At 39.7% G+C, this 26,777-nt stretch overlaps 3 protein-coding genes across 7 annotated transcripts in view; 2 read left to right on the top strand and 1 right to left on the bottom strand.

Annotated features, from left to right (window-relative positions):
• Nucleotides 1-695, bottom strand: part of LOC117958535 (transcription factor 7-like 1-A) — a 5,125-nt gene extending 4,430 nt beyond the window's left edge. For all 3 annotated transcript variants that reach the window (XM_034894989.1, XM_034894996.1, XM_034895005.1), the window contains exon 1: nt 227-695. In XM_034894989.1, the coding sequence (XP_034750880.1) occupies nt 227-565 (339 nt within the window). In that variant the 5' untranslated portion in view covers nt 566-695. The remainder of the gene's footprint in view (nt 1-226) is intronic.
• Nucleotides 696-3,509: 2,814 nt separating this feature from the next.
• Nucleotides 3,510-7,857, top strand: LOC117959321 (myeloid-associated differentiation marker-like protein 2). The gene is made up of 2 exons (XM_034896390.1): nt 3,510-4,704; nt 5,813-7,857. Exons 1-2 carry the CDS (start codon nt 4,424-4,426, stop codon nt 6,462-6,464), a joined length of 933 nt encoding a protein of 310 aa, XP_034752281.1. The 5' UTR covers nt 3,510-4,423; the 3' UTR covers nt 6,465-7,857.
• Nucleotides 7,858-16,262: 8,405 nt separating this feature from the next.
• Nucleotides 16,263-24,046, top strand: pycr1b (pyrroline-5-carboxylate reductase 1b). Of its 3 annotated transcripts, XM_034896337.1 has the most exons (10): nt 16,263-16,441; nt 17,042-17,134; nt 17,500-17,570; nt 17,858-18,037; nt 18,885-18,992; nt 19,111-19,224; nt 20,491-20,583; nt 21,381-21,544; nt 22,779-22,956; nt 23,014-24,046. In XM_034896337.1, the coding sequence occupies exons 2-9, from the start codon at nt 17,068-17,070 to the stop codon at nt 22,954-22,956; spliced, it is 975 nt and encodes a 324-aa protein (XP_034752228.1). In that variant the 5' UTR covers nt 16,263-16,441; nt 17,042-17,067; the 3' UTR covers nt 23,014-24,046. The 3 variants fall into 3 exon arrangements, with proteins under 3 accessions (XP_034752228.1, XP_034752212.1, XP_034752220.1); XM_034896321.1 differs by having other exon boundaries at nt 16,264-16,441; nt 22,779-24,046; XM_034896329.1 differs by having other exon boundaries at nt 16,269-16,441; nt 17,031-17,134; nt 22,779-24,046.
• Nucleotides 24,047-26,777: the final 2,731 nt, after the last annotated feature.

Here is a 26,777-nt window from a genome sequence, read left to right as displayed (position 1 = left end):
TTACTTCGTAGCTTCACTACCCTGAGCTCTCATGAATTATTACTTTTGAATCATGACTAATTGAAAGTTATTAAGTTTATTGATTAACAGAGCTAATTACGGTGAACACGTGTGAAGGAACAACAGAGTGAGCTCGAAGCATCCCACATTGACAAGCATCTGTATCACTACAGGTTTTGATCTACCCCTGATGATACCTATCCCTAACCTATACTTAGTATCTTACCTGTTCCTCACTATATACACCTGCCTGACTATACAGGTGACCTGGCTGTATAATGTCGCCCTGACACAAAAGTCCATCGCACATGGTGGGAGCAGCCATCAGGGGATTTTCAAACATATGAAGGTCTGCCATCATGGCGATACGCGCACCATATCCTTCAGTCTGACTTTCCACTGACTGAGGGTGGGTGTTGAGTTCTAGCTCAGCAGGGACAGGAGGAGGAGGCGGAGGATTGGGTGTGTCAGCCAATATTTCATCTATGGCCGCCCAGACAGTGGAAAGCAGCTCTCCCCTCTCCAGCTCCTCTATAGCACGCTCTATCTCTGCACTGAAATCCATTTTTGTGCCAGAGATGTACCGTCTTCCCACAGCTTGTTGTCACTGAACTCCTCCAGAAGAACAACTCTGTCTGATTCTGTCTGGCGGTTACTGGACTCCTGTCACACATTCACAGGAAGCTGGTTCGGAGACACTGCAATGGGGAATAACATTATATATTATATTATACTCATTCAGAGATATATGTTGAAGTTTTCTACATTTATGTGACAGCTATACTTTCCAGATATGGAGTCCCATACAACATGTATGATTGGTTAAGAAATGGTGATAATCTATCTTAGGTTTAACTACTATACAACCCATTCAGTTATTATAAATTCACCTGGACCAACTTCAACACTGAAATTCTGCTTAGCTTACATGTAAATGCATCAATAATAATACTCCAATATTAAAATGTAAGCAATGACACTTTAAAATCTGCATGATGGTGTTTTCACCATATAGTTTCTGTACTTTTTATTTCAGTAAGAGTTTAAGGCTGCTAGTCAAGTTTATGCATCAGTATCAATAAACATATAATATCTACTGCTGGTAATAGCGTGTATGTCTAGGGTCCCAGTCAGGCTACTTTTAATTTGTATGCTTTAAGTACATTTTTGCTGATAATACTTCTTTACTCATAAGTACTTAAGTAAAATGTTGAATTCACATCTTTACTTCATAGTTTTACTACTTTCAAGTTAAAGAATACCCTGTTGTGTGAACAACAACAAGCTTTAGAGAATAACGTTAGCAGCAGTGACGTGTGAATGAAGAGTGTCCCAGCTAGCCTTAACTTTGAGGAATGTATGTGTTACTGCAAGTTCACATCAGTTATGAAGCCAACTGTTTAGATACTTACCTATCAGCTAATGCGTTCAGTGCGATGACATTGAAGTCTGCTGGTTAAATAAACCAATTCCGCTGAAAGAATCTCTACATTAGTTAATTCAAATATTCCATTCCAGGATTCCATTCCTATTTTAACAGTCTATGTTCCATTTACATGTAACTGTTTATTTGTACACAGCTAGGCTATCAAGGCTCTAAAGTAACATGGAAAAGGTTAATTAAACAATGAAAAGGTACTACATGTACTGTATACATATGTTTTTGTATTTATTAATGTCTTATAGATTTATTCCTGTTATTTCTGTGTTTATTTTGTTAATATTTATCTATGTATTGATATATATATATTTATCTATCTATGTATTTATTTATTTATTTATTCAGCAGTGTTTTTTCTATTAAAATAGTTGATACTGTACATACTATGCAGACTTTTTTCTTTTATCTGTCGTAGACCTACATCTCATATTGTGCTTTTTACTTCAATACATTTGTATTATACATCAGCTTTAGTATGTTAGTATGTTAGATATGTTGATTTTGAATGTTTAAGGATAAACTGAAGGTTGAAGTGTTTCTTTCTGTGTTACGCTTCTTGGATCAGCTGGAAAATGCATTGTCACAAAGCTAAAAACCGGACCGTTTTTCTGACACCATGAAATGTTGATTTCTTCAGAGATAGTATTCAGTGAAGTATTTTCCCATTGAGGTATTAGTACTTTTACCTAAGGACCACTGCCCTTTCATATCATTACTTTTGAATTATGACTAATTGAAAGTTGTTAAGTAAATTGATTAACAGAGCTAATCACGGTGAACACGTGTGAAGGAACAACAGAGTGAGCTCGAAGCATCCCCCATTGACAAGCATCTGTATCACTACAGGTGTTGATCTACCCCTGATGATACCTATCCCTAACCTATACTTAGTATCTTACCTGTTCCTCACTATATACACCTGCCTGACTACACAGGTGACCTGGCTGTATAATATAGACTTTGTTCTTTCATCTGTCATGGACCACATAACATGTCTCCCTTTTGCAGTGGTCTACATTTACTCAAATGTTGTTACATTAAGTTGGAAACTTTTTGTACTTTTACTTCAGTACATTTGTCTGACAGACTGTTGTGTACATTTCTACATTATTGCGCAAAAATTGACCACAGGCTCTCACACACCTGCAGGTGGAGACAGAGACCTGGACAGACATGATAGAACCAGACCGCTGCTCACTGAGCCGGCTGGTAATCCGGAGATGGGAGCACAGTTTGACAGATTAGAAGAAGAACAAAACTACAATTTACGATAATTATTTTGAAAGCAGCAGTTTAATAAAAGGTTAATTGGAATTTTAAATATATTCACTGTAAATTGGCAAACATGTGTTATGTGATCCAAGTCCCTACTGACAAAGTAAGAAATATGACACCACTACCAGGGTTATTACTTCTATGTGGGTTCATTGTCCCAGGTGGAGTTGGTTGAGACCAAAACAGAGTTATCCGGTGAGTGAATATTGCACCTACATTCATCAAGTGGCCATAAACACAACTTGAATGAATGTAAGTCACGTGCTGCACGTCTGCTGTGTAATAAGATAACTCTTAGTTATGTATTAATGTTAACTAGACAACTTTACATAGTAATACTGCATCAAAGTTCTTTTTACAGTTTGTTGTGCTGCCCGCAAGTGGCTGGGGTCATCTAAAACGGTATGCTGTTAAGCATACAATATTCTTTAGCAATGTGTTGAAAACCCTGTTGAGGGTTGTCTTTAATTTTGTCAACCCTAAAAAGGCTCAGTGGTGATTAAGACAGGAATGATTGTGGTCAGAGAAAATCGACCTTAAAACCTTTTTAAAACAGTTTTTTCACCACTCATGTCTAAAATCTCTCTGATCATGTCACTTCTACACTCCCAGCTATGTGATTGAGTTCACCTCATTCCACAGGGTCTGTAATGTGTCTGCGTGCCCCAACTCCACGCCCAACCACATGTACACACATCTCTTTGACACTCATGTAATGATGGCCCAACCCTAAATAACTTCCACTCTGGTCTGACTGACCGGCAGGTCCCCCTCCTCACAGCACAGAGACGGACAGTATGGAAGGGGAAAGTGTCTGAGGAAGAATGAGTGACTGAGAGAAAGTGAGAAAATGAGAGTAGACGTTTAAGAAGAGCGGATGGTGTCTTTGACTCATGTGGCCACATGGATTCACACTGTGAGCGTTGTACAGCAATAGATAACCCGAACATATCTGGATAATTAATATAATTCTGAGTCGGGACCGGGCTATTTCAGCTGAAGGGTTGGACCACGTGGTCAGTATTTCCCAGAGAGCCTTGACTGACAACTGCTGGATAACCATCTTGGACTCACAGGAGCTAGAAGTTCTCCTATAAGGTAGAATAACCCACTTCATCATTACATAACTACAACCCAACTTTCCTGTTTGCACAGGACTGAATCTGGATGTTGCAATTGATAAGTCAATGTGATCTCTCAGCAGAAGGGTAAGTTTGCCTGCCTGGCCAGCTTGAGCTCTTACCGAAGATATCAAAAAGAGATTTCCCTTGTGTTTTTCACACGTTGTGTCTTATTCATCAACTCAGAAATAGAGTATCAGAAAGTCCCCACCAACACTGCAAAAAGAGGGGAGTGCAGAGGTGTCAACAGAATAATGTACTCAGAGCCCACATGGGATAACAACACCCCCTAAAAACACCTGTGCATCTGAATATCCTGCCACATGTTCATCAAAGACGCTGGAAGTTTTCAAGACGCTGCAAAGACTCCAGGCTGGATTTTGAACCCTGGAGCTCCCAATCACTTCAATCACACAGTCTTTTGCAGCAGGGACTTTTTGTGGGACTGGCTTGGACTTGAGCTAAAACTTTGAACTGTTTGGACATTTACTCCACATCATCCTCTGTTTTGCTACTACAGTAGACATCCTTCTTTACCTCTCGAAGACTGCAGAATATTTATTTCTTCTCCTCCACTCACCCAGTCATGGATTCACAGGGTGGTCCATACCTCAATAAGAGGGCCCTCTGCTCACCTCTGGGTGCTGCTCGCCTCTGTCAGCTGGCCATGGGCTGTGCTGTGATTGCCATGGTAACCCACAGTGCTGGCTACAGCGGTTCACAGGGCGTGTTCTGCATGGCGGCATGGTGCTTCTGCTTCGCCATGACAGTTGTGGTGTTTTTTCTGGATGCCACTCGTCTCTACAGCTGCCTTCCCATATCCTGGGACAACCTTACCGTCACATGTGCTGCCTTCGCTACGCTCATGTAAGTCACGTGTTCAGATGCAATGCTAATGCATAGTTGGGTGTGCTGTTTTTTTTGGGAGCTTATAACTTGATCCTGGCTGTTCCACATCTTTTGTTTGCATTATGTGTATAGTAAAGGTTGAATTAAGAAGGATGAAAAATGTACACTTTTGTACACTCACATTCATCAAACTATTGTCACCAATCCACAATTATATATTATAATTATATATAAATAAGGGTTTATTTTATTGGAAAAATAGCGAGAAATATTGTGTAGCAGCAATGTTATAAATATTTATAAATATTTCCCCAAAGCTCACATAGTTTAGACCTTTTAACACATTTTGGTGGTTGCTCACTATCAGAACCTGTCAAAGGGGGGCACTTTTGTTTAAAAAAATACTTAAAGCTGCTATATAATTCATTATTTATATCATGTGTTGTGAAAGGTGTTGCTCTTAGTGACAATCCCACAGAACCATCACCTGACTCCGCAGTAACCCTTTAGTATTACAAAGCACTATAGCATTTTTCAGCTCAGTGTTTTGGTTTTACAGAGCAGAATTCTATTGTTAAGGTTCAGTCTCATTGCTCTCATCAACGTTGTTTCTAGCAGCTGCAGGTAGCGCTGATAAACCCACTTTACCTTACCTGGTCAGCACCAAATCTCTCACAGGCAGAGTTGGCCACTAGCTGGTAATAGCAGAGCCAGATATTGGTGGAGAGCAAAACAGAGCTGAAGGGAGAGTAAGTATTAGACTTACGTTAATCAGGTGGACACAAACCTGACTCCCGATGAATGGTTATTTTGCTCGATGTCTGCTGGAGGTTTAAATCAACCACTATTAGTTTACAAGTTCACCTTACCAACTTGATAGGGTGAAAATATGTTAGTGATGTCTTTACAGCTTGTTGTGCTGCCCCCAAGTGGCCAAAAAATCTGTCAGTAAAGCTTTAGGGACAAAAACTAAATTGCAACTAACCGGCCAATTACTGGCTTTGTCAGACCTTTTAGCTGCATTTCATGGTCTATTTGCCTCGCTTTGACACTCCAAAACATATTTTTTCTCTGGTTTGATGGCATCATATCTACAATTGTGTTTTTCTTTCCTCTTCTTCTTCAGGTATGTGACAGCCTCTGTGGTTTACCCGCTCTTCTTTGTCCGATCTGAGTGTCCCTACGCCGGCTGTGATGTCAGAAATTTCCGCATTGCTGTGACCGTCTGTTCCATCCTGGGGGCTCTGGCCTATGGGGTTGAAGTGGCCTTGTGCCGAGCCAGGCCAGGCCAGGCTGTGGTGGGCTACATGGCCACCGTCTCTGGCCTCCTCAAAGTCGTTCAGGGCTTTGTGGCCTGCATCATCTTTGGAGCTCTGGCCAACGGGAGCGAATATTCCAGATACGCCGCCACAATCTTCTGTGTTGTCGTCTATGCTTTCTGCTTTGCTCTGACCGCACTGGTGGTCGTCATGACAGTGTGTGGGCGGACCAAGGCTGTGCGCTGCTTGCCTTTTGACCGCTTCGTGGTGGTATGCACCCTTCTGGAAGTTCTACTCTACCTGAGCGCATCAGTGGTGTGGCCAGTGTTCTGCTTTGACACAAAATATGGCTCTCCGTGGAGACCATCGTCATGCCCTCAGGGGAGGTGTCCGTGGGACAGCAAGGTTGTGGTGTCGGTGTTCTCTTTTGTCAACTTCGCACTGTATGTGGCGGATCTGATATATTCCCAGAGAATACGATTCGTCTCCTCCCAGGTGCGCACCAACTCACGAATCTAGCACCATTTTGGTTTGGTTTTACTATTATATTGGCTTAACAGGTTTAAGTTATTAATCTGCTTCATTTGTTTTATTTTGTTTGTGCATTTTTTTTTATATATAAAAATTGAGAGGAAGAGCAATCCCAGGCCCAGGACATCCCTGGTGTTGCACGTGGTCTAACACTGAAGTGGCCAGACACCCCAGTTTCAATGTGAAAACAGTGTGGAATGTGAACAAGGAATTTTACCAGTACGTCCCTTCTGCCACACCCCTCTGAGTTGACACCCCATATCTTAAGCTCACCCTTTTTGCCCTCTGAGAGATTTCGGAGGAACAGCTAGCCTCATCCAAGCAGCCAGGGCTTACTGGTGATGACCTGCCAAATCCTCCAAAAACTATTCTTGACCTGCGACACACACACACACACGCACACGCACCCACACCCACACACACACACACACCTTATATTTATGCTCAAATAATACATAAAGTCTTGACTATAAATAGTAAATCTGGTATGGCATCTCTGGCATCCCTGTCATCTGCAAACCCCTCGCCAGCGATCTATGGACATCAGCCAGGCTGCCAAAAATAAACATGAACTGTCTGCACTCATAGTGAAGCAGTGAGACAGCATTTTAAAGAGGCTGGTGTCTTTAAAAGCTCTCTATAAAATGCTTCCTCCAGTCAATGATAATAAAAGAAAAGTAAAGCCCATTTCAGCAAAGCCACTGCTAAGATGACTGGCAGTTTGACTGCCTTGTATTCACAGTCAACTGCACAATCTGATCACACTCTGATCAGATCTGATCATCGTCAGTGTGGCTGAGGAATTTTTGCACATTATTGCAAAAGAAGAACCACGTGACCTAACATGTCATTAAACAACAGGTCACAACATTTCCTTTTATTACATTTACACTGGCAGTTGCAAATTATTTGTGTGGTTAGATTATTTTTGTACAGTGTGACACTATTGGTACACAGTTTGACATAGACTTAAAACTTCTTAAAACTGAGCAATATTTTGATATTCACAATTGATCAAAGTACTATGTGTATATTAAAGGTTTATCTTATAGTGACAAACCCACAGAGTAACCAAAGAGACAGCAGATATCTCCCTGAAGAGTTCGTAGAGACAAAAACTAAAATGAGTAAATATTGGACTTACATTCATCAGGTGGCTCCAAATTAATGCTAATGTTGCTCCAAGTCTGCAGGATGTGTAAGAACAACTTTGCTTAGATGTTCGCCATATCAACTTTATAAGGTGATATTTTGTCAATGTTGTGTTTACATCTTGTTGGCTGCCCCCAACTGGCCACATCAATTAATGCACGTTAAGATATAACAGTACAAAGATATAAAATAGGTTTACATGATAAAATAAAGACAAACATATTCTGTATACAATACAGTTTTGTCTGTCTTTGCTCTCAGGTTTAGCAGATTTTTCTTCAACTGTACCTCTATGTCATCACGTAAATAAAATTACTGAATGTTCCAAAAGTTCAGGCAGGCATGTAACACAACTAAGACTTCCTTATTTTGTGATTGTGCACTTATTTGTGTCGTGCTTAAATGTAAGTTCCCTGGCATTATTCAGGTGGCGTTAGACTCCATCATGCCTTGTTCTGAATACGCAACTGTGGGTAATCCCCTTTAATTGTACAACTCAAATGACCTTCAGGGTCTACTGTTGGTCTACAGCAGGGAAAGTCAATTAATTCAGGGTTAAGTTATTAACCTGTTTGATATGTGCTTCCTCTTTTGTTTCTACTCTTTTTATCATCTCTTCTCAGTCACTTCCACTTGTACTAGTTGCGAATAGTTATTTGACCTTATTGTTGTGCCTAATCAGTCTGAGTGCTTACCCCAACAGATATTCATCATACAAAATCTTTGCTATTTTAACCAGACAGTGTAAATGTATACCCAGGGCAATTTCTAGCTTTGGGCCCTATACAAGATGCTGTTTGGGGGCCCGTATTTTGTCAAACTACACTGGGGGGATTCAAACCTTTAAGCTGATCTTTTGATTTGCATCAGTTTGTAACAATTTAGGAGGAAAACCAGCTAGATTTGTAAAAACCTCTCTCAAATTCAAATTAAACATCTCAAGTTGACCCCAAGCAATTAAAACCTACAGAAAATGATAGTAAAAAGTTATCAATGAGGCTCCTCTATGCCAATAAATGCAACAGATCCAGGATTTTACACAAAAATGTTTATTTAAAAAATTAAATCAGAACAAAGAAAGCTACTTGAACATTAACATAAAAAGATTGGGCCATAGCTGAAAATGGACAGAAAATAAGCAAGGGTTTTAGTTTGAAGAGAAAGTAAAATAAAACACTGCAGGACCATTATGTTTCTGTGATCATGGACCGTAATCACACTATAATGTTTTGGGCCATTTCACAATATCAACAGAAAAAAAAAAAAAGACCTATGAAATATGGAGGAGTTGAAACAGATGCATCTGCTGTTCTTAGTCAGGAGTTGATAGAAGCCACAAAATATTTAAGAATGGCACTTTCAAAGACAAAGCTCTTTGGTTAACTAAGCAAAATTAATCATAAGTAAATATTAATAGGAAATCTTTCTTAACACAGTGATCAAAGCACATAAGCCTATAAAATGACTAAACACACTAAAGTATTGTTACTATAGAAAATATTTAACAGCAGAAGGGATAACTAGGAAGCGACACCCACCGGCTACGCTAGTTGCCCAACAACACACCCTCCATCCTAAAGTGTAATGTTATCGAGCTGCAAACAAAATGATCTGCAGCCTTCTATAATCTCATACAACAGGTGTCACTTAAGTCAATCAGTCCAACAACACAGTCTATTCACATGGCTAATTTATTTTAGCTCTTTCATGAAGCAAACACTGTATAAAGCTGTGTTTATTTGCAGTCGTGGACAGCTAGCTGAGCAAGCTAAATTATATATTTAGCTGAGGCTAGCTGAGCTAGCCAGCAAGGAAAAGCAGCAAACTTGCTCAATACTGGCTAGCATTACAGCTACCCCTTCCAAGTTAAATTTCATTCATCCTTACCTTCATCCTCTGAATGTCTTTCTTCCTCAGTTTTCTTATTTTTTCTGCCCCAGAGTGATATGGCCGTCATTACTAACTGCTTCTGATGTGACGTCTGTTATCCCGACTATAGCCTCTTTCCGACCAAGTAGTTACAGGAACCTTATAGGAACAGTTCACTTCTAAACAGTTCTACTCTCCCCCAAAACCGGTACCATTTGCATTTACACTGGCCAAGTGGCCACAGGAACTGGCCTTTTGTTATTATAACACAGCCATCTAACCACCACTATAGCCGCTTTCTGACCAGGTAGTTAGATACAGGAACATAGTTATAGGAAAAGTCAGCTTCTAAATAATACTACTAACTATACTTTCCCAAAACTGGCCAAGTGGCCATAGGAACTGGTAGGAGGGGTAAGGGAGACCGCAGACGTCCCCTAGGATTCCACACATTCCAGCGAATCACTTTGCAAATTTTGGCCAGTGAAATTTTGCCTTGGAGGTGTGTTTGCAAAAACAACAGGCAAGACTGCCATAGAAGAGTTGAATAATTTTGAGTGTTTCAACTAACATCTACAGTGGTGTATTTGCTCTGTTTAAGTTTGTGTGACATATAAATAACAATCTGTGTTCTTACAAGCGTCAATGATCGCCATCAAAACATGTAATCAAACAAATTCACAAGTAGCCTAGCTAGCTGCCTGGCTAGGTTACAATGAAATCCAATGTCTGAACATGCTAGCAATTAGCCTGTTGGCTAGCTGAAAAGTTCGAGTGTTTAAACTAACATGCAGTGGTCTATTCAGTGGTGTATGTGCCCTGACTAAGTTTGTTTGTTATATAAATCACAATTTGTGTCGCTAAAAGTACCAATGTTTGTGTAGAAACATTTTAATCACATACAAATTTTCATGATACAGCGCTGATAGCCTCCATCATCTTGGTCAGAATACTTTTGTAACTCCCGCCTCCACAGAAACAAGCAGACCTGATTGGTTATCCAGTGGTCCTCATTTGAAGAAAGTTAAACCTTCGTCAACTTTGTTTCACTCCCCTTGAGGATTCACTCTCCTCTCTCCCCATTAGGGCAAATTTCGTCTCCATTCAATCTCAATGAGAGCGAACCAAAATTTTGTTGTGGAAACCTACCGTAACTGCAACTTGATTATCCCCAAAACACAAGCCAAAGCATCCCTATCATAGCATCTTTGTTTAGTTTAATTGCAATTTAAATTTAGCTTAGAAGTGCTTTACTGAACACATGAGGAGGGCTCGCTGGCTTGTGAATAATTCTTCCTTAATATATTGAGGCTTAGCGAGCTGAACTTGCATCTTGGGGCCCCCTAGTGGCTGCGGGGACCCTATGCATTTGCAAAGTCTGCCTATAGAAAGAAATGGCTCTGTGTGTCCACAACTTTCCCGCACACTCTGGGGATAAAGGCTGTTCTGGCTGGCACCCTCTCTTCTCTTCTTATTTCACATGAATAAAACAGAAGAATAGATCTATCTGCCACAATTCAGCCTCACCAGTCTCTCCTTGTCCCCTTTTTCTGTTGATTAAGGCTTCATTAAAGCCTTGTCAAATCAGTGAGTGCTATAAATGTAATCTATTGAATCCATGGGAAGCCACTGTGCCACCACATACGTAGAGCAAGACTGTGTTGGTGCTCAGCGGCAAATCCAACACCAGTTGGCTGCTCTTGTATCCAAATCTGTCTAAGACCACAGAAAACGTCATTGTGTGTCTTAGAGGTTTGGTTTTTTAGACATTGTGCCAGTTTTTGTACATTAGAAAGTAAATACAAGGGAATAATGTACACACAAAAGCAGATGAGCAATATATCATCAGCGGTTAATGTAAAATGTTGGATTTTTGCAACAATAAATAACTTTGTGCTGCTAAACTAACATTGTGTGTGTGTGTGTGTATGTGTGTGTGTTTCTTTCTTTCTTTCAAAAGTGTTTGCATCCTCTGAGGAATCCTGAAAAAATAATTTCTATGGACAAGCCCTCTGAAAGCAACACTTGCTCCAATTGCACTCTGAATAATATTTCCATAGTAGAATACAACATCAGTAGCATATGACAGAGCCCAGAGAAAGCTGCCACTGAAAGTGATGGACTGTGTTGCCACGGAGCAATCTGTAACTCCTTTATGGTTTTTGCTCTCTCTGCTCTTCTGCAGCTCCCCATTTAGCAGCTGTTCCATGTTTGGCACTCATGTCACTTCTCACTCCCTGCGGGCCTCTGTCTAAAAACATAGCTGTGTTCCCAAACACACACAGCCCACAGTGTATGAGCTCTTCTGACAGAGATGAGCTGCGACAGGTGTCCATCATAACCGTCCATTCCTGATTCTCCAGCCGGGGGGACGTGTAGGGACAGGGGACGGCTGGCTCGCTGTCGTGACTAATCTCTGATGGCGCATGTTGCTGATGTCAGCTTTGCCTCATAGCTCTTGTCTCTTGTTTTGCCAAATGTTATGTGGAACATTGTCAAAGGCCAAATCCTTGGTCCCAAAGATTTGAATTCATGCCAACTCCCACAGCATCCTGTAGGAAGAAACTGTACACAAAGGAGAATGGATGCTTATTTTGGAGGAGCTCACAGAAATGAAAAAGTAGCATCTAACCGTGGGTTTAGATTTGGACACTTTCAGGGTTGGACATACAGTAAGAGAAATCTACCAATATGATACATATATAACATAGTCTCATCCTCAACATTATTGCAAGGCTACTGTACTGGATTACATCACAAAGTGTTCCTGTTTTTTGTCCAACACCTGTAGGTGAACCTGTAAGTATGGGAATTTGAAATAGCCCACTTTATATTATGATTCTCGTTTGTAATCCAATGTAAGTGTGTATTGTTTCATGAATCTTAAATGTTATCTGACATTAATGGCAGGTAACACAGCCTAATATACTGATTGCCATAGATGCATACTTCGTTACTGAATTTGTGTAGATTTTTCTATTTTATTTAACTATTAATTTTATGTTGACTTTTTACTTTTACTCCTTACATTTTTAACACAAATATTGGTACTTTCTACTTCTTACATGTTACAAAATTGGCTCATTACTTTAGTTTTGACTCATTTCAGTGGAGTTACTGTTCTTATTTTTTGCGTCATCAATACCGAATTCTATCTAATTGGATGGGAATGTACGTTGTCTCTGCTATTTCACAATAGACCTATAGCATAGACCTATAAAATAAAGTAAATATTCATGATGCAGTTTTACAAGCATGCAGCGTTTGTTTTTTCTCAAAGCAACACTTAATGGTTGAAAGAGTTGGTGCGGCATTACAAACTATAGAAGGTTACATTTTGCCCTCTTCAACCTTCTGGATATAAACCATGATAATCTCTGTGACCTAATTGTGTGATGTCAGTCTCACTAAATGCTAAATGCCTGTTAAACTTAGAATAGACACACAGAAGAAGTATGACAAACAGTTACTGTTCTCTACGTGTTCCTTTGGGAATTCTACTGCGATTTGTCAGTGAGATTTTATTATAAGGTGAAGGAAATCCTTATTAGTTTTGGGTTTTACATATGACTGAAAGCTGACATTACTCTGGATGCCTTAACTTTGCTGCTGTCATTTATTTTCTATTTATTTGTATTTGTTTCTGTCTCTGACTCATTCTTGTCACTCATTCTTGTCTCAGACTGCAGGAGGGAGACGTATGCACACTTGTGAAAGATTTTCTGTCTGTGTGTGATATCAATTATGCGCATCTTCTCACACTCAACAAAGCTACCTCTCTCTTGCTCACAAACACACACACACACACACACACACACACACACACACACACAAACACACAAAACCACTCATATCTGGGATCTAATCACCGCAAGCAACAATTGTTGTGAATGCTTCACCCAGATTGGCTTGTCACTGTGTGTTTAAAAGAAAAAAAACAGTTTCATGCTCTGTCGTATTTTTTAATAAATCTCTTGGGGTTTTGTCAAAAAAGAAAGACTGAATGAGTGTTGTCACACCTCAGCACACATGCCGAGTCTGGTTGCAAGATAGTACAGAGGCAGGCAGTGGTAAATTGACTTTGTGTGTATGTGTGTATGTGACTGAAAGGCAGAGGAATACATCACTGACATTTTCAGCTTGTTTGACATTAGGTTTGGAAAACAGTTTTAGGGGCAATTATTCCACAAGCCGATGCGAGAAGGGGAAGGGGGGCACTGTGCTGAACCCCCACCATAACTACTTCACCTGTTATTATGCTCTTTGTTACATCAGTAACAACGGCAATGGCAGTCGTTCCCTTACATCAGAAGGGAATGAATTATCATATTGTTCCCTAACTTACCAAAATTCTTTTTAAGTTTTAATCTGGGAAAGAAAATACACACTTGATCCCTGACCAACCTTCTCCATAACCACAAGAGACATTATACAGCTTTTTTCACAGTCAACAGTCAAGGACCTTGTGATGATTGATGGTGGTGGCAGTAGCTGAGTCAGTTGGGAGTTGGGTTGTGAACCGTAAGGTCCAGACTATGGACCAAAGTATACCCCCCCCCACTAGTCCCTCACTCTGACGTCAGCATCTATAGGTCCTGAGCATGTGTAATAACAACAGAGTGAAAACTTTGTAATTTCCCCTTGCGGGATAATAAAAGTATACATTATTATTATTAATAAACTGGTGAAATAACCCTTTAAAATACAACATTATCTATCCATCTAATGATACCCTGGTACTGAGGAGAAGGGCTTGAAACAGCGTTTACACCATCATGAAAGGAGACAACATTGACAGACTATAACGTTGAACAGTCAAATAAATTTGGACTAATTCTCTCAGTATTTTAAAAATCCTAGCAATGGCTGTGGGCAAAACAAATGACTATGTCAAGATGTTCACCTGTAGAGATTAAACTAATGAAATTGTATCACTCTTCCCAGCTGACTGAAGAAGAAGAGTAAGCCTATCCTAACAGCTGCTGCTCTTGTTAGGGCTATGCATTCTACATACTTTATATATAGACAAGAGCATATGCAACCCCTCACTCTGCATTCCTGTCTATGCCACTGTGAGAAAATAAAAGGAACGAGGTCCCTCAAAGGAGACATACATCACCTCTTGTGAAGTGTAAATTTAGTCTAGCATGTTATGGCATGGCATGAGAAACACAGGGAGGAAGAGAAGACAGACAGAAGGGTCAGTCCTATTAAAATGTGCACAGGGGAGACTTACGCATCAAACTGACAGTTACAGGCCAAATTTATGTCTTATTTGGGGAATATGCATTGGAGAACCACCAAGGGATAGGCAGCAGAACTGCATTCGAATGCCTCGGGTCATTAGTGTGTGTGCCATCTGAGTCGGCTTTATTTTAGGTTCTGTCAAATCTAAGTGGGGAGGAAGAAGCACTGGTCGACAGTCTCCTGTTAGAATAACAATCCCTTCATTCAAATTCAAGCTACTTCTGGTGCCCTGAAGTGTTTTAGTGAGTCATCTTCAAATCTCCATTCAAAATAATGAACCCTGAACATTTGCCCATTTATTCATGTGGAATATCTTTCTATTGGCACATGAAAAGGTGATGTTTTCTCCAGTGCGACATGAAAAAAATATTGCAATGAATAAAACTTCACACATGAACCACATCTGAAGGTTTTTACAGTATTTTACTAAAAATCACAACAACTATTTTAAGATAAGTGCATAACAACTAAAATAAAATTGGCACAGGCAATAGAGCTGAAATGATTAGAAGATGAATTGATAAAAATGAATCAGCACACTATTTTGATAAGAGGTCATAATAATAGTTTCAGTAATTGTTCTGGAAAAAAATACCAAACGTTATCTTGTTCCAGCATCTGTGTGAGGATTTGCGACTTTTCTTTGGCTTGTAAACTTAATATAAGGGTTGGTTGGACAAAACATGCCATTTTAATACGTAAATTTAAGCTTTGGAAAATAGTGATGGACATATTTGTAACAGCAAACCAATCAATCACTTGATAAATTATTCAGCAGGTAAATCAATAGTGAAAACAATTGTTATTAAAAGGTATAGTGTAGCTGTTCATGTATGAACAATGAGGGATAGGGATGACTGGTGGTGGTTAAGAGGTAGCATTAATAAAAGACAGAGTCAAATAATACAATTCTAAATGCTATAATCAATCCTGCACTTAGTGATACCAGATATTCATCAAAACTATGGAATCACTGGAACATGCACCTGTACCTGTTTTAATTATTGGGCATTGTAATTTGTAGATTTGTATGTGTGTTTGTTTCTTTTGGGATATTTTTGGGATCGGTTTGTCTACATGTATTTGTGTTTGTGTTTGGTCTGAAACCCTTTTGTAATGTGTTGGGTGTACTTTTTTTTTATCTGGACCTTGGGTCTGTAAATAAAGAAATATGTAAACAGACACAATTTCTAAAGTGGCCTATGCTCTAATTCTATAGTATAGATAACAATAAGATTTGCACACTCCTATCCACCAGTCTAAGTCCAATCTATTTGTTTCGAATCAGTCATGTACATGGTCTGAGTGGACACTGTCAGTGCTGGCTTTGGTCAATATAAACATAACCTAACTTACCTCACGGTTCCTATATTTGACCTACATACAGGGGGTCTACTTTTGGCCACTTTTTCGCCCTGAAGACTGATGCAACTGGGCGTGAACGATGAAACTCCGCCCAAATACTGTGATCTATCTTCTCATTGGCCATAAACTCACACTGTCACTGTCGTGATTGGCCAGTCTCACTGTCCGTCACAGTTATGAAGCACATGGGGGTTGAGTAAAGAGGAAGCCACGTTGACACAGAAAGTGGAAGGCTACCGGAATTCTGTGTTTTTGTCAAGCTGGGACAGAACCGTCGCGTCGTCAACTTTACCTGTAAACTAAGGAACCTCAGTTGGAAGATTTAGAGAAAGGTAACTATCTCCGTTTTGTATGAATGTGTCGTTTTTATTATTCATTTTAGCTAATAATAGCCGGTCATCAGCTAGCTAGGAAATGCTATCACCGACCATCAGCATCAGACGTAGTAATGGATGTATTAACCGGCTTGTTAGCCACTAGTGCTAGAATGCGAACTTAGAGACAGAGTTTACACTGTGATAAACAGCGATGATGCACAAAAACGTTACAAACTTAGCTGAACTTCAAGACCTCAGGACATCAAGATATCATCAGATTACACTTAATGCAGTAGTTCTATTCACCCTGAACTAGAGAATGAATGTGTGGGCTCAGAAAGAGTTTTTGTATAATGCGACTTAATTTGAATGTAGAACAGTTCACATTCACCGTTTTAAATCAGTACCCCTGTACCTATATCCCACTAAAATCGCTGTGTCAGGTGTCAGAGAAATTGGTTCGTCATTCCCTCCAGGATTTGTATCTAGATTCCATCATTAGCCTCTCTCTGTGCTTTTCAAATATTAGTAAGAAAACATGTGAACACATATTGTATATTATGGTGTGTTGTGCGTCTGTACATGTGGTCTATTGAAATCATGACATTCTTACAGGTCAAGACGCCACATCATCTGACAGGATGAGTGTTGGATTCATTGGAGCGGGCCAGCTGGCTCACGCACTGGTGAAAGGCTTCACAGCTGCAGGTGATGCTTCTTTCTTTATTGTGCAATATTTGCCTTGTACTGAAACTAACTTCAATAATGTCAGGTCATACATGCATATTGACTGATTTTGGGTCAAATAAAGGGGGGGAAATGCAATCACAGCTAAATACACACACATTCTCACACACACACGCACACACACACATTTCTACCTTTTGTCTAAGGCCTACAGAGTTGCACAACTAGACCCATTACTGTGTTTGTACACATCCTGAATGTGGTCTGAGGATTTGTTGTTAATTGTGTTTAAATGTATTCAGTTTTAGATAGTAAGGTCTTATCTTACAGTTACCATCTCAATATACATTTTTATAGCTCACTTTCCATCTTGTCTCTCTCCCCAGGTGTGATTGCTACACACAGGATAACAGCCAGTTCCCCAGACTCAGATTTGCCCACTGTGTCGGGGCTGAGGGTAAGAAGACACATTTCTTCTTTGTTGTGTGGTGTTTGGAAATGGAGACATTGGTGTACTGTGTGCAACTGTGGGCTTGTCAAGGATCTTAAATGTGTAGCATGTTGCTGACACCTGTTTGCCTTATTCCCTGTTTTTTTCTTTCTATACCGCTACACAGCGCTGTGGAGATTGGGGAGAGAGAGTTCCGCATTTGTCTCTCTTTTAAAACAGGCTAATGCTAGTATACTGTCAACACCCTCTCTCTGTTTACAGTGATTTTATTTTCAATACTTCTTTTTCTGCAGAAAATGGGGGTGAACCTGACTACTAGCAACAAAGAGACCGTCAGTAAGAGTGATGTCCTCTTCCTGGCTGTGAAACCCCACATCATCCCCTTTGTTCTGGATGAGATTGGGCCAGATATTGAGGACCGTCATCTCATAGTCTCCTGTGCGGCAGGCGTCACCATCAGCTCCATAGAGAAGGTCATCTTTTATCACCATCTCTCTCTTGCTCCCAAATCCCAAGTTATTCATCTGCTAAAGTTTTACACCTCTAGATGACTCCATCTGTAGTCTGCACTTTGTGGTACGGCTTTAGTCCACTTCTGATTTACATACCTTTTTTTTGGCAGTTTTTCCCGTCTTCTCTTCAAGCCTTTCTGTCTATCTTGCTATAAAATTTAAGTTTAATAAGCTGTTTTGGAATGCTTCCAAATAGACTGGGCGATATGATGACATATGCTTTATATTCTGATCCTTGCACGTTATGTTCCTTTTGCATTTATGTCCTTAATAATTGAGAAAATATTTCGTACTTTTATTTGTTATGTATATATTTTACTCCCTACACAGCAAGTGGCTTTACCATGTAGTTCTTTCATATAGACTATTTATAGAATTTACGGAAAACATGCTTTATAATAATAATGTATCCTTTATTAGTCCCACAAGGGGAAATTAAAATTTCCACTCTGTTGTTATTACACACAGGTGCTTACATGCTCAGGTCCTATACATGCACTAATAGAGAGTGCCTGAGTGTTTAGTGGCTTGCTCAAGAGCATCTTGGCAGTGCCCAAGAGGTGATCTGGCACCTCTCCAGCTACCAGTCCACCACCATACTTTGGTCCGTATGTGTATACAGACTGTGCTACTGCCACCCCACCACTGCCACATATATCGTTATCAAGATATTAAATGACACATATTAGCCAGTATAGGAGATTTTGGACATATTGCCCAGCCTGGTATAGAAACATGTAAAGAAAATAGTTTTAAATCCTACCTCCTCTATACCCATATCCTTTGTTTCCATTCTTGAATTTCACAGAAGCTGCTTCAATACCGTCAAGCTCCTAAAGTCATGAGGTGTATGACTAATACTCCAGTGGTGGTGAGAGAGGGAGCTACAGTTTACGCCACTGGGACACATGCAGAGGTGAAGACCAGAGAAAAATATGTTTTTTAGGATGTCAGTTTTTTTTACTATATCTCAGAAATGGTGGACCTTTTTGCTTTAACTAATTCTCCCACATACCGTGTTGTCCTCATTTCAGGTTGAGGACGGAAAGTTACTGGAGCAGCTGATGGCTAGTGTGGGTTACTGCACGGAGGTGGAAGAAGACCTCATTGATGCTGTCACTGGGCTGAGTGGCAGTGGACCGGCCTACGTAAGTAACTTCAGGGCGGTGTGTTTGTCACAAAGTGTTGTACGTGAGGTGTAATGCAAACTTGCAGAATCATAGTAAAAGGGGAAATAATAGTTGTAATCCGCCATCCTAAAATAGACTTAATTAGAGTCTGAGTCAATGGATTCATTACAAAAAACGCAAAATTACAGGCTGTGTCTCAGTGTACTTCCGTCAGTACACTGCTTATGTGCACTGACCACTTACTGCCGTAGTGCCCACTTTCAGTGGTTAGTATCGTCCCAAAACTGGTCCCTTCCCTTCTGCTTTGTAGTCAAGATCGTGCCCGTTTAGTTCAAGTAGGGTCCATGGTTCCACACTGAACTTTTTGACCGTTTTTTGGGGGGTCATCTGGGTACTTAAGGCGCACTGACTTTTTGCCTTATCTAAACCATATAACTAAAACCACGCAAATAGGCGGTTTGAGACACAGCCATTGTCTTATCCCTCTCCAAACTCTTCTTTTGTGCATTTTTTTAGAGAGCTACAGAGACTTATTTGGATTGATATGAAATGATCTGATGTGCTGTTTAACTATTTATTTATTTATATAATAAGAAAACTTTTTTTATGATTACATTGTGATAAAATGTCAAGAATAACAACCTTAACAAACTTATTAAGTGAATAAACCCTCAAAGTTAATTATTTGACACTCAAAAGCTTCATTTATTAAATTCATAATACGCAAGAAAAATGTAAGCAATTCTTCATAGCTGTAAGCAGCAAATGTTATGTATGTTGGTATTAGTTGATTAAACGGCAAAGAATTTATGGCTATATACACCGCAGTCAAAACTAAGCTGGCTGTTAAAAATCTTCTGCATGCTCACTCTGTCCTTCAATGGCTGATATATTTTTAAGATGTTTCCAGGCTTGAGGTCTAGACATAGATAAAGCAGTAGCAGGGAAAAAAGCTGAAATTTGTGCCAGGTTTTTTCTCTCTAATGGAAGTCTCCTTTAGAAAACATGAGAGGGTGCTCAGGTGGGGCAATGTCTTTCGTTGCCATGCTTGTTTTTTCCAATTCTGTCATTCCTGCTTTATACGGTCACATAAAATGCCTGAAAAGATGTGTATTGGTTAAAGACCGATCATTAACCGCTAACCTACCAGCAGGACACGGAATCCTAGCTTACCTATACTCTGTGGAGATAGGTCTAGCAATGCGAGACTACAGTTCACCCGTTCGGAGGCTTGAACATACATGTTAAGGAGGGGGTTACATTTGTGATTGTGGTTTCTGACAGGCGTTCACAGCCCTGGATGCTCTTGCAGACGGAGGAGTGAAGATGGGTCTGCCCAGAAGACTGGCTGTTAGACTTGGAGCTCAGGCACTTTTGGTGAGTTTGTGTGTGTGTGCGTGTATGGTCGTTTGTGAATTTGGTGGCAAAAACACAGTAGAATTGAGGGGCTGCTTTCAATGCACTTACAACTGCTGACTTGCATATCTAAAAATGATAAAACTCTGGAAATATAATATCTGTGTGGATTAATTTCTATGTGTGGATCAATTTTCAACATGTAGCTGTTCTCTGCAGGTGATTGGTAAAAGCAAAATTTTCTAATTGCTGCTTTTTCTTTATTTTGTACAACCTGATTAATAAACATAGATATTGCTTAGTGACACTATTTCGATCACAATTTAGACTACTGAAAAACATTGACTTCAAACTCTTTTTGCAATTTTAGCATATATTCAGATGTTAATTGTTGTAGACAGTAAATTCCTGATTGAGTGTCTCCTCTTGTTTGCAAGGCTTTATTTGTCTGCAGGAAACGCTCACCAAAGGCACTTTAGTTGTACGGTCTTGTTTGCCTATTGTAAACTAACAAGCTGCCTGGAAAGTTTTTCACAAAAAGGATCTTTTACTAGGGCGGCACAATATGACCTAAAGTCAAAATTGCAATAAATGAACGATAAATTATAAAAGAAAACACCGTTTTGTTGGTTTTTCATAGTTTATTGGCAAGGTTTGTACTGTAAATATGTATGATGACAAAAGCACTTGTTTCTGAAGCTGCGTCATATCTCTGCATTCTACGGCTATGTAAGAGTAAACAATACTGTGTTCTTCATATAAATCCTCAAATCGTTCCACTTCTTTAAGTTATTTCTCATGTACCTGTTTCTCGTCAGGGAGCAGCTAAGATGCTGCTTGACTCGGAGCAACACCCCGGCCAACTGAAGGATAACGTGTGCTCACCAGGGGGCGCCACCATCCACGCCCTGCATGTCATGGAGAGCGGCGGCTTTCGCAGTCTCCTGATCAATGCCGTGGAGGCTTCGTGCATTAGGACAAGGTGAGACAATTGCACCTCAAATAACTTCTCTACGCAATCAGCAAAACCAGGTTTCTCAGCTTTTCTCACCGATTGCTGTGCTTAGTCCCCAAATCCCCCAACGATTTCAATTGTCATGGTGTTGTTGATTAGTCTATCAAGTGAAAAATTTATTTTTAGCAACAGTTTTCTTTATTTGCAGTAATTTCTCAAAAAGCATTTGTCTTACAATTACATTTCAGGTTGTATTAGTGCTCCTTCTCTGTCCAAACTCAGAGTTGTGGAGCAGAATAAATATTTTTAGCTTAATTTTACTACTATGAGTCCGTCCAGCTTTACAGATATTGTACACACTGTAGTTAATGAACAATTCCAGATAACACATTTCGCAATGTGCACCTCACATCACATTTTCACTTACTATAACCCCTACTACTCATTACTGTGTGTGCCAAAATATGAACAATAACGTCTCCTTCAGTGGGTTTATCTTCTAACGTTAGTTAGGATCCCTTTGAAACATCCAGCAAATAGACAGTACCATAGGAGACAGTTACCTGAAACGGATGATTTAATGACACCGCTCATTTTACATACAGTTTAGCAACACAACAAAATGCTGAGCAGCATTACTAGTGTTACGTTGAGCGATATGCACCCCCACTAACCTTTAAACGGTAACATTAATACAGCGTGTCAGGAATACATTGTCTCCTGCAGAGGAACCGCGGCATTCCCTAACGTTGGCTTCTTGTCTCATCTGGGGTCTGATAAACAGTACATTTATCAAATTCAGTGTCCATAACGTTCCAATATGCTGTAGCTGTCATATTTCACAGGACCCACGTGGTTTTGGTTTTCATGTCGAGGCTGTTGACGCTGTTTGTCACTCTGCGTGAGAAACTGCTATACTTGCGCTGTTGTGTATTTTGTTGCCATGACTTTGCGAGTGATAATGTTCTGTCACTGTTCCAGTTTATCACCCTCAAAGGGGAGAGAGAGCTGATGACTTTTCACTTGAGTTCAGTAAAGCAGTTATGTAATTACGACTTTATGAGTTTTCATAAACGGCTGTATAATAAACATGTACAGGGGAAACCCAGGGTCTTCGTGCTTTAGAGTTGTAACCATAGATATAAAACAATATTGTTCTATATCTATGGTTGTAACACTAAAAGAAAATGTATATTTTCGGTGTACACATGTACACCGACATGTGTACTTTATATCTAAACACTTTCTCTTCCTCTCACAGGGAGCTGCAGTATCTGGCAGACCAGGAGCGCATCTCTCCAGCAGCTATTAAGAAAACTACACTGGACAAGGTGCTCCAGCAGCCCGGCGTCACAGTCAGCGGAGTGGCTAATGGGAACGGCAAATCAGGGCTCAGCCTGTTCAACAATCGCGGCCCCAATGTTAAGAAGAAGAACTGAGTACTCTGAGGCAGGCACACACACACAAACACATCACAGATATAAGTGCACCAACGTGTACACACATGGACATACTTGCATCTTATATCTGAAATCTCATCCAAATCCCTTTTACTTAAAAGCAAATAATTTATTTGAGTTACATGCAGACAGTGGACCTGCTGGTGTCACCACCACATTACGCATAAGCGCAGGTGCATTCTGGGTGCATTGCCCGCAGTTATAGCCTTATGTTGTGATGCAGGAATACTTAGTACACATTCACACATCCAGATTTACACTGAAGAGAAATAAGTGCATTTACAATCTGTTGTCCGTGTTAAGGCTCTAAACTATCTAGGGCTGTTATACGGTAATGACCCAGTGGGGCATCATGGGATCCTGGTACTCATCAGGCAACAGATGGCTGCTGGGATACAGTCGAGCTTTTAATGTTGGTCTTTAATGTCTGTCTTTTAAAACAAAAACGAAGCCACAATGTAAATTTACCTGTACCTTTCTATTGTTTGTGCTAATAATTATATCATGTTTGGCTAACCGTTGATACTGTTAAAAAAGACTGAACAACTGGCTGAACATGTTATGACTTTAGTTTTGGTTGTTTTAATTGTCGTATACGAACACTATGGTCTTCAATGTTACAACAGGGTTTCTAGCACATTAGGAACATTGTCCCTTTTGAACCTGGGGGACACAAACTATTTTTTCTTCATATAAAGGTCAATCCAAGCTTTAAAACATCTCTGATGTCAACGGTTTCTTCAGATCTTTGTTAATTTTCTGTCTAATGGGTCTTAACATCCAAATGTTTTATAATAGGAAGGTGTGTTTTCTTTTTTTAAATGTTCTCTCATAAAGCTTTGTGATGTTACCTAAAAGTCCTACAAGATATTATTTACACAAGAAAGAAGAATACATGGCAACATACTCAAATAGATAATGATGTAACCACATTACATCAGTCCGTCCTAATTGTATTTGTTAGATATTTTTTTCTCCATCATGTTTATGTATTGATCTGTTTAGCATATTAAGCACTAAGTTGGTGTGCTTGTCAAAAATTAAATATTAAAGAAGCAGAATCAAATAATTTTGTTCCAAAGCTAGTTTGCCCCTGAACTGAATGAGCCTCGTTGGACTCTCAGTACTCTGCACTAACTCTACTCTAATTGTTTTGGATGCCGTTCCATTATCCAAGCTCTGTTTGTTTTCCCCATTTTGTAGTACATGTTTGTTTAGTTATATGATATAACTGATATAAAATGAATAAAGATTCAGAGAATCTGGACACATTTCTGCACGTAAGCGGCAAGGCTGAAAACCCACATTGAATGCCTGTGACCTTCGATCGCTCAGACGGCACAGCAATTAATACAGAGATCTTCAACAGGGGTTCCGGGTCCCCTAGGGGGTCCTCAGAGTACCTGCATTTTTTTTACAGTACAGAAAAATACTTTGTACATCTATAATGTGACACACGTGCGTCGGAGAGGGATAAGTAGGTAAAAAATGGCAAAACAAAATCTGCACAATGTCTTGCAAAAGCTAAATTCAATAGTAGGCAACATTTCACTCCTAGACCTTCATCTGGCATATGGATGAATGGAGTTTCTTTGCAACTGTTGAAAGTTTTTCCAAAAAATTAAAATGTCAACATGAGTCCAACATATTATTAGCAAATTTAAATTATTTTTCAGCCTATTTGTGAAAAAACACACTGATGGTAGGCTCACTTGCCAAAACTGCAGGTTAGTTAGTCACTAAGGTGACATATGCAGTTAATCCTAAGGATTCACTGTGCCACATGTATGTTTAACATAAAAAGATGATTTATAAAAGCATACTAACAACCTTTTTTGCCCGGTTTAATATGTAAGTTAATTTTATAAAATATGTATGGTATCCTTGCTCTGTGGGGTCCTTGGCTTAAAAATGTTGAAGACTCCTGATGTAAAGGATATTACCATGTGGGCTCAGGAACACTTTAGAAAACCATTATCTGTTAACACAGTTCATCACTACAGCTATACGATCACGTTAAAACTCTACAATGCAAAACAAAAGCCATATTTCAACAACACCCCGAAATGCTGTCGGCTTCTCTGGGCCTGAATTCATCTGTGATGGACTCGCACAAAGTGGGAAAGTGTGCTGTGGTCTGACAAGTCAAATTTTTGAAAATTGTTTTTGAAAATCATGAACCTGGTCCTCCAGGCCAAAGAAGAAAAGGACCTTACAGATTGTCAAGATCAGATCAGCTCAAAGTTCAAAAGCTAGCATCTGTGATGGTATGGGGGGTGTTAGTGCCCATGGCATGGATAACTTGCACTTCTGTGAAGGCACCATTAATGCTGAAAGGTAAATACAGGTTTTGGAGAAACATATGCTACCATCCAAGAAAAGTCTTTTTCAGGTACGCTAATTTCAAAACAATGCTGAGCCACATTTTTTACATTTTAAATAACGTCCCAACTTTGTTGGAATTGGGGTATGTAATATGCTAAAAGCACAGAATCATCAGCTAGATTTTTACTACAAAAGTAAAATAACTCAAACGTCCCCTTTGACTGATATATTATTATAAATGACATTATTGAATTATTAATACAGTTTCTTCTGTGTGTTAATCAATGTAAGCACCATTTTACTGTTGTAGGTGCTTGAGATTGTAACTAATTTATTTATAGTTTGGTAATTTAGTCCAGTGGTACAAAGTGTCACCAGATAAATCTGGAGTCTTGAGATGATAAATGACAGAGGGGAGAAGAAAAGGTAATTTTACATCATTTTTTTACTTTTCTCAACCTTTTTGCGCCTCAACTGGTTATTTAAATAAAACGACTTGAGAAGTATAAAGGGCGGGATCTAGGGGCCTCAATTGCACACAGCTTTTTTGGTAAGTGGTCACAAGCAAGAAATATTATATTTCTATGCACGTGTTGTATTTATGAAGACTGCCATTTAAAAAAAAAAAGTGAAATCTTAATTTCATCTGAAATAATCAGCTACCTCAACTGTGTACCTTAATACAGTATTTGAATAAATGTTACTTTCCACCACTGGGTGCTGCAAGCTTAGAAACTAAATATTAATGAGTTCTGAAACGGTGTGATAAGAGGACTGAAGTGCAGTTATATTTGGGTATGTTCTGAGATTGCAGTAACTGCAGCAGACTTGAAGTCTGAAGTACTCAAGTCTATACAGTATATTTGGGCCCATTCTTAGGCTCCAGGCTGCTACATTTGGGATTAAGAGATGCCACTTTGTGTTGGAAGGAGATAGGCCTGTGGTGTGTGCTATTCAGGCAACACACAGGTGCATAATGGCAAAGTTAAAAAGATGGAAGAAAAGTGAAGGTTTGTGAAGAGCCATGTCCTCATTATAATTGAACAATTTGTAGCTGTTGTAGGATTAGTTTATTTTCCTTATACTAACACGCACACCGATTAAATTGTGTCCCGCATGCTCTTACTGCACTCGGGCTGTTTATTTGTGCGTGCAATGATTTTTCCTCTGCTGCTGAAGTGTCTTGGTAATCCCTCTTTTTATTGTGAAAGGTTATTCTCCGCATGCTCCTGCCTCTGTCCGTTAAGATTAGCCATTCCTGGAGAGACTTCCATTTGCCTGTCATTATTAGACTTCTGTTACCTTTCGTCGGTCAGGCAGCTATGAGCGCCTCTCTTCTACCGAAGGTGAAGACGATGTGCTCCGAGTCAATCATCTTGACACCGGCAGTGGGTCTAAAATGGCAGTTCAATGGCAGATAATCCTGTAGTTGTGTGTGTGTGTGTGTGTGTGTGTGTGTGTGTGTGTGCGCGCGT

The sequence above is a fragment of the Etheostoma cragini genome, chromosome 2, assembly GCF_013103735.1.
Source record: "Etheostoma cragini isolate CJK2018 chromosome 2, CSU_Ecrag_1.0, whole genome shotgun sequence".
In the NCBI taxonomy this organism is placed as follows: domain Eukaryota; kingdom Metazoa; phylum Chordata; class Actinopteri; order Perciformes; family Percidae; genus Etheostoma; species Etheostoma cragini.
This window is presented reverse-complemented; position numbering and strand designations above follow the sequence as displayed.